A 15,783-nucleotide genomic window follows, 5' to 3' on the forward strand; every position below is an offset into this window, starting at 1 on the left:
ATTTGTCCACTAGCTACGCTGTCGTACTACGGTATTATAGATATAGATGCCACGGACGGTCAACAAACTGCTTCCATTTCTTTCGCACAGCCTGGATCCCTCAATAGCAGCGACACACGTGGTCACTAGGCGAAACGGCCAGTGCTTCAATAAGAGAACACATCCCGACCACCAAAGTTCCCAGACCCTGTATGTAAGACCGTGCTACCGACTGTGCATCTAGCTGTATCTGCGCGATCGAATCTAGTGTCTAGCATCTAGAAATAGTTGGGAGTGCCGTTGACGTCACAGCGGGCCGGTCGCATGTACACACGAGTGGTTGCAGCCAATCACTACTACCAGGTGTATGTGATTCGTCACCTTCTATAGTAGACGGATTTCTATTCGCTCTGAGACCAACTGCTGAAAACCCGGTTGGATGATTAAAATTCTGCTTAGGTAAAATGTCGCTCATATTCTTTGTATCTCTTCGTCCCTGGTTCGGGCGTAGACCGTGCTCCCCTCCCTGCGCCTGCCGCACCATTTCCGATTGAAGACAGCAATGACGTCATGAACGAAAGGTGTGTGATAAATCGAGGTGACATCAAGCTTCTCGTGGTAAAACTGGTCATCAGCAAGTAGATAAATCGATTGCAATTAGAGTTCAAGTAAAATATAAATTTATCACTAGTGATTGTGAAAAGTGCGAACAGTTAGTTTTTCGTATCTTATGAAGGTCAGTATAATAGCGAGGCGATTGTGTCGCCCATTGGTTGTGATACTCAACATTAGCTAATGCATTTTCGTATGATGAGTCAAGATGCATTCCTGGAACTTTTTATCAGTCCCTTTGATATTCCATTTGACTTTGTGTATGCACCCATTTTCCAGTGATAAATGTGGAATTTAAAAATCACTTTGGAAATCCTGAAAGTACTCATGCTGCCTAATTGGTTTTGAAAAGTTTATTCAGTTCTGAGCTTCTGCAATTCTTAACGACTTCAATCTTCAAAGTTATCCTGGATACATTTTATCAGTTATCTTCGTATTCAAGTTTAAAATTCAGCCTCAGGAAACGCGCTGTGTAATAAAAATAAAAGTTCAAGTCTCAACTCCAGATTGATGTGTAGACTTCACTGACGATTTGACATTTCCTTACTTAGTCACTAACTTTGGTAGCATACTCATTGATTGACTTCCGAAACCTGCTTCTTATGATCATCTACATTACGTAGTCTGAAAATTGAGGTCATCAGTTTCATAGGCAAATCAATAACCGAACCCCAATTTACTATTTCAGAGCAGTACTCGATAAGGAGTAAAAATGTCGGATCACTTTGGGCCAATAACATTAAAATGGGATCCCAAGAATTTGGAGATTCGAACAATGTCTGTAGAAAAAACGTTGGAGCCATTAGTTCTGCAAGTAACTACTTTAGTTAATACCAAAGGTCCAAGCAAAAAGAAGAAGGGCAAATCTAAACGTGCCAGTGCCTTGGTTGGAACAGTTGAAAAAGCTACAACTAACTTCATTGAAAAGGGAGAGCAGATAGCATATGAAAATCCTGATATTACGGCTGAAATGCTTAGTGCCGTTGAAGAAGTGAGAAAAACAGGAGCTGCGATGAGCATTGCTGCTCGGTCAGTACAGTTGAATTAATTTTGTTGATTGAAACTTGTAGAAGTTTGAGAAAAGTTTTTCATAACTATCAAACCTAGTTTTCTTAAGTTCTTTGTTGAATTAATTGTATTTAATTTAATACAGTAATATTTCACAGATATTCAAAGATTTGGTCTATTCAGTTTATTCGAAGTTTTAACTTTTTAATTCAGGGAGTTTTCAGAAGATCCTTGTTCTTCGCTGAAGCGAGGTAACATGGTACGTGCAGCAAGGAATCTTCTATCTGCTGTCACACGTCTTCTAATATTGGCAGACATGGTTGATGTGCATTTGCTTTTAAAATCTCTGCATGTGGTTGAAGACGATTTAGAGAAGTTGAAAAATGCTTCTTCCCAAGGCGAGCTATTGGAGAATATCAAGCAGTTTGGCAGAAATGCCTCAGAGCTTATGAATCAAGCAGCTAAACGTCAGCAAGAACTTAAAGATCCCCAACTTCGTGATGACTTAGCAGCTGCCAGGGCTGTTCTCAAGAAACATTCAACGATGCTTTTAACAGCTTCTAAAGTCTACGTTCGACACCCAGAACTAGCTGCTGCTAAAGCTAACAGAGATTACGTTTTGAAACAAGTCTGCGAGGCTGTTAATACTATAAATGATGTAGCACAGGGGAAAACACCAACAGATGGCCAGCATCCGTATGATGGACCAGGAGAGTTGGCTGCAGCTCTTGATGATTTTGATGAAAGAATGGCAATGTCACCCCTGGCTTATAACGAAGTACGCACTCGTCCCAGTCTGGAGGAAAGGTTGGAAAGCATTATTAGTGGAGCTGCACTCATGGCTGATTCTTCATGTACAAGAGATGAGCGCAGGGAACGGATTGTTGCTGAGTGCAACGCAGTTAGACAAGCACTGCAAGATCTACTCAGCGAATACATGAACAACGTAAGTATTAATATGTCTAATTTACAACTTTTATCGACATTCAAACATCATGAGATTCTTTAACTTATCAGTTATTTGATTTTAAAGGGAGATCTCACTGCGATTCCAAATTATTTCAATCGCAATGATATTTTCCCCACCAATAAGGTTTCGCAAACCAAATCTTTTTATATTTATTTGGATTGATTGTACACAGTATGTTTCTAGATATTGGTTTACACAATTTCAAAAATTAGTGATCTTTGATTTTCTCGTTTCATCAACCTTTCACTAAAATTTGAAATGACTTCATAGCTGTCCTGGTAAGATCAAGCAGGAAAGTTACTATCCAAATCGCAATTTGATAATCTACTATGAAATTATGTCAGTTTCTTGCTATTGAGAATAGTCACACTAATTTTCAATTGAAGAAAGTGTGCTGATTTGGTCACATTTAATTTTAGAAATAATTTTGATTTTAATTCTTAAGATATTTATTTTATTCTTTTATCATTTAAACTTTGTTCTACATATTATTGGCACAGTTTGATAATTGATCATCAAATGAGAAGTAAAATTGAAAAAAAAAAAAAAAAAAATAACAACCTTTCTTACTTGTGCTACAAAGATAGCTATGCAATTAATGACCATTTTAACGAAACAAATTGCTATGCAAAAAGTCTCTTCGAGAACACAAAGTTTCGACAACATTGAAACCAATATTTAACACACTCAATGCAATAAATCCAAACTGGTGTGAATCTTTGTTGATGGTTAAAATTTGATGTCAATCGACAAATCTTCGAGTTTTGCTGATGTGTCCCCTAAAGAAAAGAATAATTAGACAACGACGCTTATCGTGTCTTTTATCGCATAATTTGAAAGTCCCCTTCTGTATCATTTTTTATCCCAAAACAATTTCAGGATAGAAATACAGCTGAGAATTCGTCATTTAAAGTATCAATTACATTTTGAATTATAGTTTGTAAACATTTACAACATTATGAAGGCACTCAGACCAAATATGCTAGTTACATTTTACCTCTTGTCAGTTTATCTCTTTGTCGCAATTTCGAGCTTTTGTTTTTGACATATTACAAGTTTTTTTTCAGAATATCAATCACTTTCTAACGTTCTACTTAGTTCGAAGCTGCATAAAATAACGTTATTGATTATTATTATTGAGTATAAGTTCTTTAAGGTTCGAAAATTAAAAAAAATATAGATAAATGCACTGATGGATAACCAGTGGTACATTAAATCTGTTTGAAGTGAAAAAAGAAGTAATGTTAGTTACATAAACACATGAAAATAGTAAAGTTTTTTTATGAGCAAGTGTAAATCTGCATTTTAATGTGTTATTTATATTGCCAAAGGTGTGCATAATTAGTCTGAGTCTTTCATTGTCATTACATTTATTATATTGATTTATTTCTGTTGGCGATCACAGTTACAGCTCGCTCGGGGTGGGAAACGGGTAAATATTCAGCCGACCCTGTTTGTCTCCTGCATTTCTATTAAATATTATTTATTAACTGTACTTTCTTCATACAATTTGCTGGTTATTGAAATATCCGGGTGTACTCACCACTCACAACCGCATCTTACAACCCCATGCTATAACTAATCGATATACTGACTTCTATTTTCAATACGCACTAATAAGTAACTATTTGTTCAGTCGTTCCTGGTTTTTTTTTTTTTTTTTTTTCCCCCAATTTTACCTTCTTCTATATATCCTCTTTTTCTCATTACAATCCTCACAATATTTAAAATGTGCCACATTCCCTTATAAACGTCATGCATTGTTAGTCTACTCACAGATATAAAGATTGAATTGCCTGTAACATTTTTTTTTTATCTGCCACCCTGCTTATATTTTACTGCAATGAATAAATAAATATAAATGTTTGAGTTTACCTATCGCTAGTTATAAAAGAAAAATCGAAACAATGTAATACTGGGAAGAGTAATGCTTGAATTTCACACATGCACAGCATACATAATACAGCAGTATGCACAGCATTGATGTACAAAATACAGCTTTACCAATAAATTCCACATTGTGCTTAAATTTGTAATATTGAAAATAATTTTTTTTCCACATTACAGTTGTAGCGATAAAAAATTAAAAACTATACACATGGATTAATTTTTAAAAAAATGTAAATTTCATCGAAAGTTTGAAAATTTCACAACAAAATTCAATTTAACATGTATAATCTTCTAAATAATTATCTGGAACAATTTCTAGTAACTATGAAAGTCGAAATAATGGTTATTAAATGCTTCTGCAGATGGGCGTAAAAGAACAAACCGAAGGCTTGGAACGAGCAATAGATCACATGTGTAGAAAGACACGTGACTTGCGCCGGCAGCTACGTAAAGCTGTTGTTGATCACGTGTCAGACAGTTTCCTTGAGACAAGTGTTCCACTGCTTGTTCTTATCGAAGCTGCTAGGAATGGAAGAGACAAAGAAGTCGAAGAATACGCTTTAGTTTTCACCGAGCATGCCAATAAACTTGTTGAGGTGAGCTTCTACTCTACTGTCTTAAAATGCCGAATTGATTTTATCACATATATTTTGATTTTTTAAAGTATATTTTCGTTGTAGGTAGCAAACTTGGTCTGTAGTATGTCTGGAAATGAAGATGGAGTAAAAATGGTTCGTTATGCAGCAGCGCAGATTGAGAATCTGTGTCCTCAAGTAATAAATGCTGCACGTGTATTGGCTGCTCGTCCTCGTTCTAAAGTAGCACTTGATAATATGGAAGTGTTTCGCCAAGCTTGGGAAAATCAAGTTCGCGTTCTTACTGAAGCTGTCGATGACATAACTACGATCGATGACTTCTTGGCAGTTTCTGAAAATCACATCCTGGAAGATGTCAATAAATGTGTGTTAGCTTTGCAAGAAGGTGATGCAGATACTTTAGATAGAACTGCTGGAGCTATCAGGGGGAGATCTGCCAGAGTTTGCAACGTCGTTCAAGCTGAGATGGATAATTACGAGCCGTGCATTTATACCAAGAGAGTCCTCGAAGCTGTTAAAGTTTTGCGAGAACAGGTTATGCCAAAGTTTGCACAAAGAGTAGAAGTTGCAGTCGATGCTTTAGGAAGTAACCCAGCTAAAGATGTTGATGAAAATGATTTTATTGATGCATCTAGACTAGTTTACGATGGAGTGCGGGAAATCAGACGTGCTGTGTTGATGAATCGAGTAAGTGAGCATATTGACATATTATATTAACTAGTCAATCATTCTGATTTTTCAAAAGTATCAATATGCCTGCATAATTAGTTTCTTTGTTATAAAATTACTGCTTTTCTATTGTCACATTTTAGTATACTGAATCTTCACCTGTTTGAGATTCCACATTTTCTTTTAGGCTGACGAAGATCTAGATCCAGAAGATGTAGAACTTGATGAACATTACACTTTAGAAACTCGAAGTAAATCGAGTGCTCAAACCGGAGAACATGGTGTAGATGAGTATCCCGATATCAGTGGTATCACCACTGCCCGAGAGGCTATGCGTAAAATGACTGAAGAAGATAAACAGAAGATTCTCCAGCAAGTGGAATTTTTCAAGAGTGAAAAATTAAAGTTTGACAGGGAAGTTGCCAAATGGGATGACGCCGGGAATGATATAATTGTTCTCGCAAAACACATGTGTATGATTATGATGGAAATGACAGATTTCACACGAGGACGTGGTCCGTTGAAAACTACAATGGACGTGATAAATGCAGCAAAGAAAATTTCAGAGGCGGGAACAAAATTGGATAAATTAACCAGACAGATAGCAGATCAATGTCCAGAGAGTTCAACTAAAAAAGATCTGCTCGCTTATTTACAACGGATCGCACTTTACTGTCATCAAATGAATATTACAAGCAAAGTGAAAGCTGATGTACAGAACATCAGTGGAGAATTGATCGTTTCTGGTTTAGACAGCGCAACGTCGCTTATTCAAGCAGCAAAGAATTTGATGAATGCCGTTGTCCTCACCGTGAAAGCCTCCTATGTTGCGTCTACTAAATATCCCAGACAATCTACTGTTACGGTAAGAATAACAGTTTTTACTTACCGATATTACATGCTACCAGATCCTAGTTTCGAATATAATTATACACATAGTAATCGTGAAATGGCCATTTCAAAATTGGAATGGTCAAAACTTTCATACGCTTAATCTTTCATCGCCTGAACTACTGATGGGCAAGAAGAAGATAATAAAAGCTTCAATGCTTACTTACGACTACTGTACATTGTTTTTAGCAACTTAATTGAAATTTTTTTTCTTCAATATAACTAATTAGTGCTTAATATATGATAGCAGGTATACCTGAATTTTCCATGCTCAATCTGGTCAATCTGATTCTCTGCATATTTCAAATAACAGCTTATAGAGAATAGAGAGGCATAGCGGTAATAATTTAGTAAAATTTTGTGGAGAATATGATTAAAATTGTTGCTGTTTGTTTGGCAAGTAAATTTCATGTGGTTTGACTATGTCAATTTTCATATCATTCATCATTTAATTTCAATATTGATTTTGCATAGAAAAATGAAGTAAAAAATAAAATCAACACTGTTTGTAGACAATCGAAGACAATGGGAAAGAGATACGATGGCCACAAAAGCCGACCGCGCTGTACCTACCTGTATCCCACAGCCTGTCCATTCTCTACTCTGTTTATTTGGTATATACCAAACCCATCCATGTTCTCATTTGCGCCAATAACCCCCGCAGTTACAGTTGTACAATACAGACCAAGTGAACCGTTTAATCAGAATCCAGAGATGATTAAGAATTTTAGATTATATACCTTTTTTATTAGACGACTATTTAATACATGTTATAATGAGAGCATTCAAGTTTCCGCTGTGATTAGATTTCAACGTTTCACTTAGAAAATTATACATAATTAATACTTAGAACTGCTTAATACCAACTACAATGCTGATAGAGGCTTTATCTGTTGTTTACTAACTGTTATGGATTTTACAGTATGTAAGTACCAATAATTTTATTGTTAGTAAATAACATTACGAATGTGTGGTTATTAACATCCATATCTGACAAAATTTTAGCTTAATTCAAATCTCTTAGCTTCTCTCAAATTTTGATAATGATTTGATAAACAAGATGAATATTTTCAATATATTCTGATATGTGTTTAATTTTGAGCTAAAACTATAAGTAGCATTATTCTTACGAAGCATTGCATTACCTAAATGTTTAGATTAGATTTCAAATTTGAAAATTAATATTGCAGCCTTAGCCAATATTTTCTGACTCATTAAAAATATACATATGTTTGTGTCAATTTCGTTTCTTGTTACATGTTAAAATGTGCACACAAACTAAAATACATAACACTCAATGTGTTATGAAGTCAAGGTTAAAAATTGACGTCAAGAATTATCCATAACTATTTCTTTTCGCAATACATGCACATGGGTACTGATTTTCATAGTAAAAATTCTCCATTAACAAAATTCAGTTCATTGTAAAATTATACTTCAGCTGCTGTAGCTACCATGTTCTTTGGCGCAAAATAACATTTTGTATCTTACGAGTGCCAAGAATCTGTATAGAGCTAAAATAAAATTACCAGCATCTGTAATAACAGCAATCTTTAGTCTATGCCAAAATTCGAATAAACGTGACGAATATCGTCAAAGGCAATGATTCCCTCGACATTGCGGACCCAAAATTAGCGGACTTTATTTACAACAAATATTCTTATCGAAGAAATAATTTTCACATCAATTATTCGATAAATACCTTTTCAATTTCGAAAATCACTTGTACAAAAAGAAATGGGTATGCTTGACTCTTAATGATTTGAGGATATTTCTCAACTGATTTTTTTCCGCTTTATTGTGTTCACTGATCGATTTCATCTTTGATTTCTCAACAGTCTCCTATCGTCGTATGGAAGATGAAGGCACCAGAGAAAAAACCTTTAGTTCGTCCAGAGCGACCGGAAGAAGTTAGGGCCAAAGTGAGAAAAGGATCCCAGAAGAAAGTTCAAAATCCCATTCATGCTCTTTCTGAATTCCAGAGCCCGACCGAGAGTGTTTAGATTATAATTTATTGATGATTGAGTAAAGAAAAAAAGCGTAACCAAGAGATGAATGTTTAGTTTGACATTTTTATTTAAGAGGGAACACAAATATTTTAGTACTAATAAAGAAGAATGAATTTTGGATACCAAACGAGTGCTGGTAAATAATAAGAGATAGTTTGGTTGTTCCATCTGGTACATGGTTTTCATTAATTCATGGTAAAGTGTTGAACAATTCAATCTGAGCAAAAATATTTTTAAATTATTAATAACAAAGATTTTTTCAACCCATGTTGAAGAAAAAGAAAAATTGGAACTAATTATATCATTTTAATAAAGCCAACATGATAAATTGTTGATTTATATTACCAAGTAGAATATGTATTTAAATATTGGATGCTCTTTCAATACTTCGAATAACAATATTTTATACTTGCTTTGGGATGTGATGATTTTCGAAGAATCAATATTCCTACGAATATTTTACAGATAAAGTAACTTATTTAAGTAACGAAATACATTCACAAGATGAATAATAAGTAGTATGTACTAATAACTATACTCAGGACTGAAATTTACTTGTTTTGGAATGACATTTCGAGAATTTATAACTATTTGTTATTTCATACGCCAAAACTTTTGCGAAAACAGCGTAATAGTAAATTTCAAAAATATTTTTCAATTTCGAAACCAATGTCACACAAGATATAACATAACTTGTGATCTAATAAAATCACTCATCAGTATTTCCAGATGATTATACTCCTATATCATAGATTATCTCTACCTTTTCTAATGACATATATTTCAAAAAATGAAACTAAAGACATTTTTCGCCACGGCGTGATACTTGTGGTTGTTTTTTTTATTATTATTATTATTATTATTTTTTAATAATATTTTTGTGTCATTTTCCTATAAACAATTGAAATAAAAATGCCATTCTCAAAATAAGCTTCAATAAGTTTTATTATCGATTTGGTTAGCCAAAAAATTCTTTCCATAAACAACGGGTATGTCTCAGACCACACTATATCATCTAGTATTAAATATACTCCTGACATAAAAGTTATTTATGCTCTTACAGGTAGGGTTTTGTAGGAATAATTTAGAAGGGGAAATTCTTTCTCTTAACTTGTAAACTCCTTTGCAGCGAAAAAGTTGCGATACTTACTGCGCAAATTTATCCCTCATATTTTAGATTTTGCGTGTCAAGATCTGGTACTTCCTTGAATTCATTTTTATTGCTATTCCAATTTGCTAACGTCTCAAAACAATATAGACGAAGTGGAAAACGTCAGAATAGATTTGTTGAAACAAGAAAGTGTGCACAATAAGTCGTGAATATAATTTTTCAAATACAAAACAAAAGGTGATATTCACAGTCGTAATTGTCTAGTGTGTAACAGATTGAAAATAGCAAAGTTCGAAAATCCTCATTTCTTTGAATAGTTTGTGTTATGTTGAATAAATTAGTTTGCACTCATAAACTTGGGTTGTATACATATAGTATTACATATTCCGTACATATGATATCACTTTGAGAGCAGTATTGCATCCCATTTATGAGACTGCTGATTCAGTAATTGTATATAAGTGAATGTGAGTTTATATTTATGGGTAAAGATTAATTATTTACAAATTATTTTATATTAAATATAAGGAATTATTTTAACCTGAACAAAAAATGAATCCAACTTTACGTAATCAATATTGGTCGGTATAGCACTAATTGCGGCACATACTATTGTTTTTGGGATAGATATAGCTCGTCATACATAGCTCACCAGGGTTCTGGTACGGATTTAGGTAGAGTTGTTCAGAATTATCATTTACTGTTGTGGTGTGACTTCGATTACACACAAATCGTTTACAGTAATTCAGTACCCAGTCTGGCAAACTGCTTTGTCCACTCTACACATGACTTCAGTTTGTTTTTGCAATTTCGCAGAATGGTTTATAATAGCTAAGTACCCCAGTGTTTGGTTGGTCATACACAATATTAAGCAAAGTATCGTGTATAAAAACCACTATGGGCATATTGCAGTAAAGTTTGAATACATTATTGAATATACTATTTCACGTAATGCACAGTATTTTACAGTACAATAAGTAAAATTGATCATCCATTCCATGTTGTAATGGAAACAAAGAGCTGTGGCTGCAATTTCGTTTTCTTTCAAAACGTAGCTGTGAGTTAAAATGTACTATCATATATAGACTCAGATTTGTTGAACCATTTTCGTATTTTTTTTTTACTTTTAGCAACTATCTACATACCTACTATATATTCGATTGTAACAAAAATTGGATTCTATAATAAATTTTTACATAACATATCAAGTCTTTCGTAATACCAAATCTGAATACACAGAATGGAACGCAGTGATTTATTCCCTAATTGAATTCATCGAACAGTTGTTATAATGAAATTATAGTGACAAATAGACGTTTTTTATAGTATTGAAAAAAGACCACAATTCGATAAGAGAGACATTGATAGATGGACTGTAGGAGTGGAAGAGATGCGTCTAAAAAAATGTGCACGATTTAATTATGATTCAGCTCTATTTTAATACGTACATTCATCTGCAATATATTTTATGCTACATGTTAAATGCTATGTAGAAGAAAATAAGGGATGCAGTGAAAAAAAATCACAAATGTCAAAATCATTGGCGAAAAATGAAATACATAACTAGATTAATAGTAGTAATAATGATAATGATATATCAAATAAAATGAACTATTCCTATACCAATTTTACAATTTCTTTGATAACAATTCATTCACATAATAGTTTTGCACTCGGATAACTGCCACAGGTAATCGCTTAAAGCTTTTTATTAAATGTATATATATCGGTTATGTAAAAAAAAAAACTACGATTCCATCGATTGAATTGGAGTATTTTTATTTTCACTTTTGATATTTTTGTACTTTTTTTTCTTTTTTATTATTTTAATATTTTTTTTATTACTTATAATTCCTATCCTAGTCATAAAGACACACAAAAATCTCATTATTTTCACAAAGATGCAAAATTTAATCGGAGCCAACAAACAAATTGCTTTATCCAGCAAGCCAAAATTTCATTACACTTCAATGATGTCACAAGATTGATGTTCCTTCAATTTGATAATTACACAGTGAAATTCTACACTTGTAGTAAAATCTTAAACAACTCTACTTACAAGCTAAAAATTGCTTCACTGTAGATCTATATTCTTAGTTTACAACCTTCAAGGAGATATATTCTTGTTAACCATTAATCCCACATGATTATTAAAAGTTTGTAAAAATTTTAATATGTTGAAAATTTGGATAGTACATGCAACTGTCGTGATACGGTATTTTTAATATGAAATTTCCTATTGCATATTTGAAACAATAACCAAGAACAGTTACATATTGTTAATGTTTTCGATCACCTATTCCATTCGGATTCTTTCATGGTATGAAGTTTTTAAAATCATTTATAATTCATGGTAATTATTGGATCTTACAAACTTCAGTAAGAAATTAATTCTCTCGAGGGAATTTTTTTGGAAATTCAAAATAAGTGATCGTAATATCCGAAATCCAATTGAAAAGCGATTTGATATGACTATAGTATAATGAATAAATGTGATATCTTGTAAACGTTATGATTCATGTACACATATTTCTCTTCTTTCAATCACAGTCTCGCAAACGTTATTCAAGTAACCTTATTTCGAAGTTCAACAATTTGGAGTGTTATTTGAAATTTAACTGGAAGACAACAAGTGAAAAATAAGAGGTAGTGCCAAAGATTAATTAATAAAAAAAAATATTCACCATCAACACGTATCTGATGTAATAATTTTTGTTACTTTTCGCGGCTGTTAAGTAGATAAATAACTATAATGTAAAACAATATTACGTATCAGAATTCGGGATAAGACTTCAACATACACCCACTCATTACTCAACTCTATTGAACGTTTCAAATACCTGCATTAGTTCATCGTACGCTCTATGATGTACGAAATTTCGAAATTGAATTTTTATTCACTCACAAAGTTGTTTTTGAAGTGAATACAGGATGTTTTAAATCCTGTTATTGACAGAGTCAAGAGGGGCCACCAAGAGTCTCTCACGTTGAAACAATATTTTTCTCAAAAACAATTCGAAAAATCTATCAGTAGTTAGAGGTCGGGAATCAATTACGCGCACGTTCTTTTTTTGCAAATGATTTTAAACCAAACTGGAATACTATTTACAAAAATACAATCATCGTGGGCAATTGGCTTTTTGTCGAATTTAATTATGATTTACTATTTTCACTAAAACAATCACGTTTATCTGTTATCACAGATCTGCTGAATGTGTTTGTGTGAATTAATATCAATAACGCAGTTTGAATCAGCCACTTGAAGGATCGAAAAGTGAAAGGTAATCAAAATATTGATATAAAAAAAAAAAAAGAAAAAATGGTACATGGATTAAAAAATGTCATTGTTTTTTATCTGTTTAAAAAACGCATCTTAAACACTATAGTAACCACAGTAACCTATAGTGAAATGGACGATAATCCCGCAAAAGTAAACCGTAGACTGTTTTTTCAGAGATATATGTATAGGCTTTTGTAATGTGTCCTTTTCTGTATCAAAAACAAAAACATCACGCTGTTCTCTTAACATTACATGAACTGTTGTTGTTAATTTCGCGTTTTACAGAAAGCATATCCCTTCGTATCACATGCATTATCTATTCATTTGTTTATTTGTACGTAACAGTAGTTGCTATCATGCACAAATCCCAACATATTCCTGCTAATATTACAGACTGTGGCAGGCTGACTCCGGGCATCTCCTTGACCTCCTCTAGGCTTATGTCTGCTGTAAACAAGATTATGGAGGGTCTCTACGAAGATTCGGTAGTAACCTCTGATTGCCCGCTTACCAATGTTATTGCTGGTTTGTAAGCTGGGACAAATTCAGCTGCATCCGGATTCAGTGTACTCTGGAATCATGTCAGTTTTCATTTGCAAAATATCTACTTCAAAGCATCCACAGCTTTTGGATGAAAAACTATGTATGATTTTATTTCTTGGCTAGTGGAGTTGGATGGCAAAGCGCATAATTTTCCAATCAATTTTGCTCTTGAAGTAGTATCGTAAATACCTGCTTTGCAAGGTCATCATGTACTCGAAGGCCACCTAGCTGCTGGCAGAGATCAATACCATTATTTTCCACTGTACTTGTGGCAGTAGACCAAGCGGCAGAGTTTTGATTTCTCTGATGCTGCCTTTCCTCCTCCAACATAGCTTCCAGGCATTCTTCCATCAACTCCTCCTCTTCGAGCTGCTGTAGTACCTGCAAAATGATTTATTTGCTATGATACCCCAAACTTGTCACCAATTCCAAAAAGTTAGTGTTTCTTAGTTTTCCTTGGTTATAGTTTTTATTTCAAACACTGTACATATAAAACGTTCATGAATCGAATTGTAACTTTCAGAATCGACAAACGAGAAACGATTTTAAGAGTTACAAACCAACTACAGAACCTTGAATCATTCCATCCGATTTTTAAAATTCAAGTACCTGTTTGTCAAATTCTTCTTCGTTCTCCATCCACATATATTCGGAAAAGTCTCCATCTCCTGCAGCCTGGACATCGGCCTCGGTCTCGACAGTATCAAGATATGAGATAACCCCACTATCATGGCCATAATAGCCGTTCCCTGAACCACCGGTTGGAATCTTCATTTTCATGCCAGTTTTGTATTCAACACTGAAACACATTATTTTAACACTGACAATAAGATGCTACTATAGAGTTTTAATTTTTTAGGTTTCACGCGTTTGCGCGTCTGAATTTGAATTTAAGCTGAAAGAATAGTCGATTGTAACTAATCAGTTATTGAAAACGAAATCTATCAAGATCATTCAAAGCCCAGTAATTCACGGGAACAAACGACCGACCGTACGACGAAATTAAATGGACTGATGTGTAATTCCATTCGCAATTGTGTGGCAATATTAGAAACCGTTCGCGTAGCAGAGGAGGGGAATATGCGAAGGAGGCCAGGCGGTTCTCTCCGTCTATCTGAACGCTGAAAAAATACGAGCAAAAAGTTCGACAATGATCCGATTGGAGACGGTGACCGTGTAATAATTATTTTCGAAAGGTTGCTGACCAAATTCAACCTTGAGTATTCCCGATTCACCTTGGATGCCTTGCAGACGCCTTCATTGAAAACAAAAAAAAACACTGAGAAGTTGCATCGCGTAATAAGAAAAATATAAGGCTACAGCTGTGAGAGTGAATAATTTACGCACATATCTTTGCATTCACGGACGCGCTTGTGCATTTACACATGTATACGTATGGATATAACTTATGGCAATGCACAAAACTGATATTCGGTTGGATAAAAATACTGAAGAATAGTTTACCATCAATTTAGTACCGAAACTCAATGAATACCCAAAATTTAGCACAGTTTAGTCTACCGATTCATATTAAAACGAAATAACCAACGAATATCACTTGACAGATCAACTAAGAAGCAACCATTTTTCACTGTTTCGCTCGCAGCAATCGCAGAGTTGAACACATTTTTGTTATTCGCGATTTAACTGAGAATTATTGACATGTTATATGCAATTCCATCACATGTATAATCGTTATGCGTCTGATAATTAATCTGCCACGTACCTTACAATCCGTTCCTCAAAATATCTCGTCTAAAATACGAATTACGCAGTTATTCAGGTAAAATACGTGTCATAAAGCGTGAATTAGCGGTGCAGCGTATCCGTACGGTGCTGCCACCTATGTATTAACGAACGAAAACCGCACGAAGCATTACACGAATTGGGGACAACAAGTTAGTCACAACAAGTATCGCGTGCGACTTATTCAACAACGTTGAATAAACAGACGTTGACAATTAATCCCAACGGATGAATTTTGAGCCGTTCTAAAATCGAGCCGGGGGCTGACGGCGTTGAAAGGGCGAAACGCTCCAATCGAGACTCTGCGCCAATCACTGTAGTATATTTACGTTGGAACGAGACCGCTGATTGGCCGACCGTCTGACGTCTGTGGTGTTGACATTTTATCAAAACAAAGCAGCAGCTCCGGTCGTCTTTGCTCCCGCTTACGCTGGCTGGCATTTTACCGTAGGAATTCGTGCCGCGAGCGTGCGGTCTCT

The 15,783-nt window shown here is 34.4% G+C and overlaps 2 protein-coding genes across 12 annotated transcripts; one reads left to right on the forward strand and one right to left on the reverse strand.

The window, feature by feature from the left end:
* The first annotated feature begins 472 nt into the window (after positions 1 to 472).
* LOC107220051 (catenin alpha) lies at positions 473 to 12,746 on the forward strand. 6 transcript variants are annotated; one of them, XM_046743761.1, is made up of 9 exons: positions 473 to 560; positions 1,280 to 1,620; positions 1,813 to 2,545; positions 3,975 to 4,001; positions 4,822 to 5,055; positions 5,140 to 5,742; positions 5,912 to 6,589; positions 7,128 to 7,229; positions 8,454 to 12,746. In XM_046743761.1, exons 2-9 carry the CDS (start codon positions 1,304 to 1,306, stop codon positions 8,616 to 8,618), a joined length of 2,859 nt encoding a protein of 952 aa, XP_046599717.1. In that variant the 5' UTR covers positions 473 to 560; positions 1,280 to 1,303; the 3' UTR covers positions 8,619 to 12,746. The 6 variants fall into 6 exon arrangements, with proteins under 6 accessions (XP_046599717.1, XP_046599716.1, XP_015513950.1 ...); XM_046743760.1 differs by having other exon boundaries at positions 497 to 715; XM_015658464.2 differs by lacking the exon at positions 7,128 to 7,229 and adding an exon at positions 7,538 to 7,540 and having other exon boundaries at positions 498 to 715.
* LOC107220050 (polyadenylate-binding protein-interacting protein 2) lies at positions 9,966 to 15,770 on the reverse strand. 6 transcript variants are annotated; one of them, XM_015658460.2, is made up of 5 exons: positions 15,634 to 15,770; positions 14,168 to 14,357; positions 13,748 to 13,939; positions 13,527 to 13,586; positions 9,966 to 13,459 (listed from the first exon to the last, which is right to left on the reverse strand). In XM_015658460.2, the coding sequence occupies exons 1-5, from the start codon at positions 15,684 to 15,686 to the stop codon at positions 13,454 to 13,456; spliced, it is 501 nt and encodes a 166-aa protein (XP_015513946.1). In that variant the 5' UTR covers positions 15,687 to 15,770; the 3' UTR covers positions 9,966 to 13,453. The 6 variants fall into 6 exon arrangements, with proteins under 6 accessions (XP_015513946.1, XP_015513945.1, XP_015513943.1 ...); XM_015658459.2 differs by having other exon boundaries at positions 9,966 to 13,462; XM_015658457.2 differs by having other exon boundaries at positions 9,966 to 13,586.
* Between the last annotated feature and the right edge of the window lie 13 nt (positions 15,771 to 15,783).

The sequence above is a fragment of the Neodiprion lecontei genome, chromosome 6 (genome assembly GCF_021901455.1).
Source record: "Neodiprion lecontei isolate iyNeoLeco1 chromosome 6, iyNeoLeco1.1, whole genome shotgun sequence".
Taxonomy (NCBI): Eukaryota; Metazoa; Arthropoda; class Insecta; order Hymenoptera; family Diprionidae; genus Neodiprion; species Neodiprion lecontei.

What these genes read in the sequence shown, in the direction of transcription:
- LOC107220051 (XM_046743761.1), top strand. Translation starts at nt 1,304, where the DNA reads ATGTCGGATCACTTTGGGCCAATAACATTAAAATGGGATCCCAAGAAT. An exon ending in TCGCTCGGGGTGGGAAACGG is followed by an intron (nt 4,002 to 4,821) that starts GTAAATATTCAG and finishes ATGCTTCTGCAG; the next exon opens with ATGGGCGTAAAAGAACAAAC. An exon ending in GTGCTGTGTTGATGAATCGA is followed by an intron (nt 5,743 to 5,911) that starts GTAAGTGAGCAT and finishes ATTTTCTTTTAG; the next exon opens with GCTGACGAAGATCTAGATCC.
- LOC107220050 (XM_015658457.2), bottom strand. Translation starts at nt 15,686, where the DNA reads ATGTCAACACCACAGACGTCAGACGGTCGGCCAATCAGCGGTCTCGTT. An exon ending in ATCAGCGGTCTCGTTCCAAC is followed by an intron (nt 14,358 to 15,633) that starts GTAAATATACTA and finishes AATGTGTTTCAG; the next exon opens with TGTTGAATACAAAACTGGCA. An exon ending in ATGATGACCTTGCAAAGCAG is followed by an intron (nt 13,587 to 13,747) that starts GTATTTACGATA and finishes ACATGATTCCAG; the next exon opens with AGTACACTGAATCCGGATGC.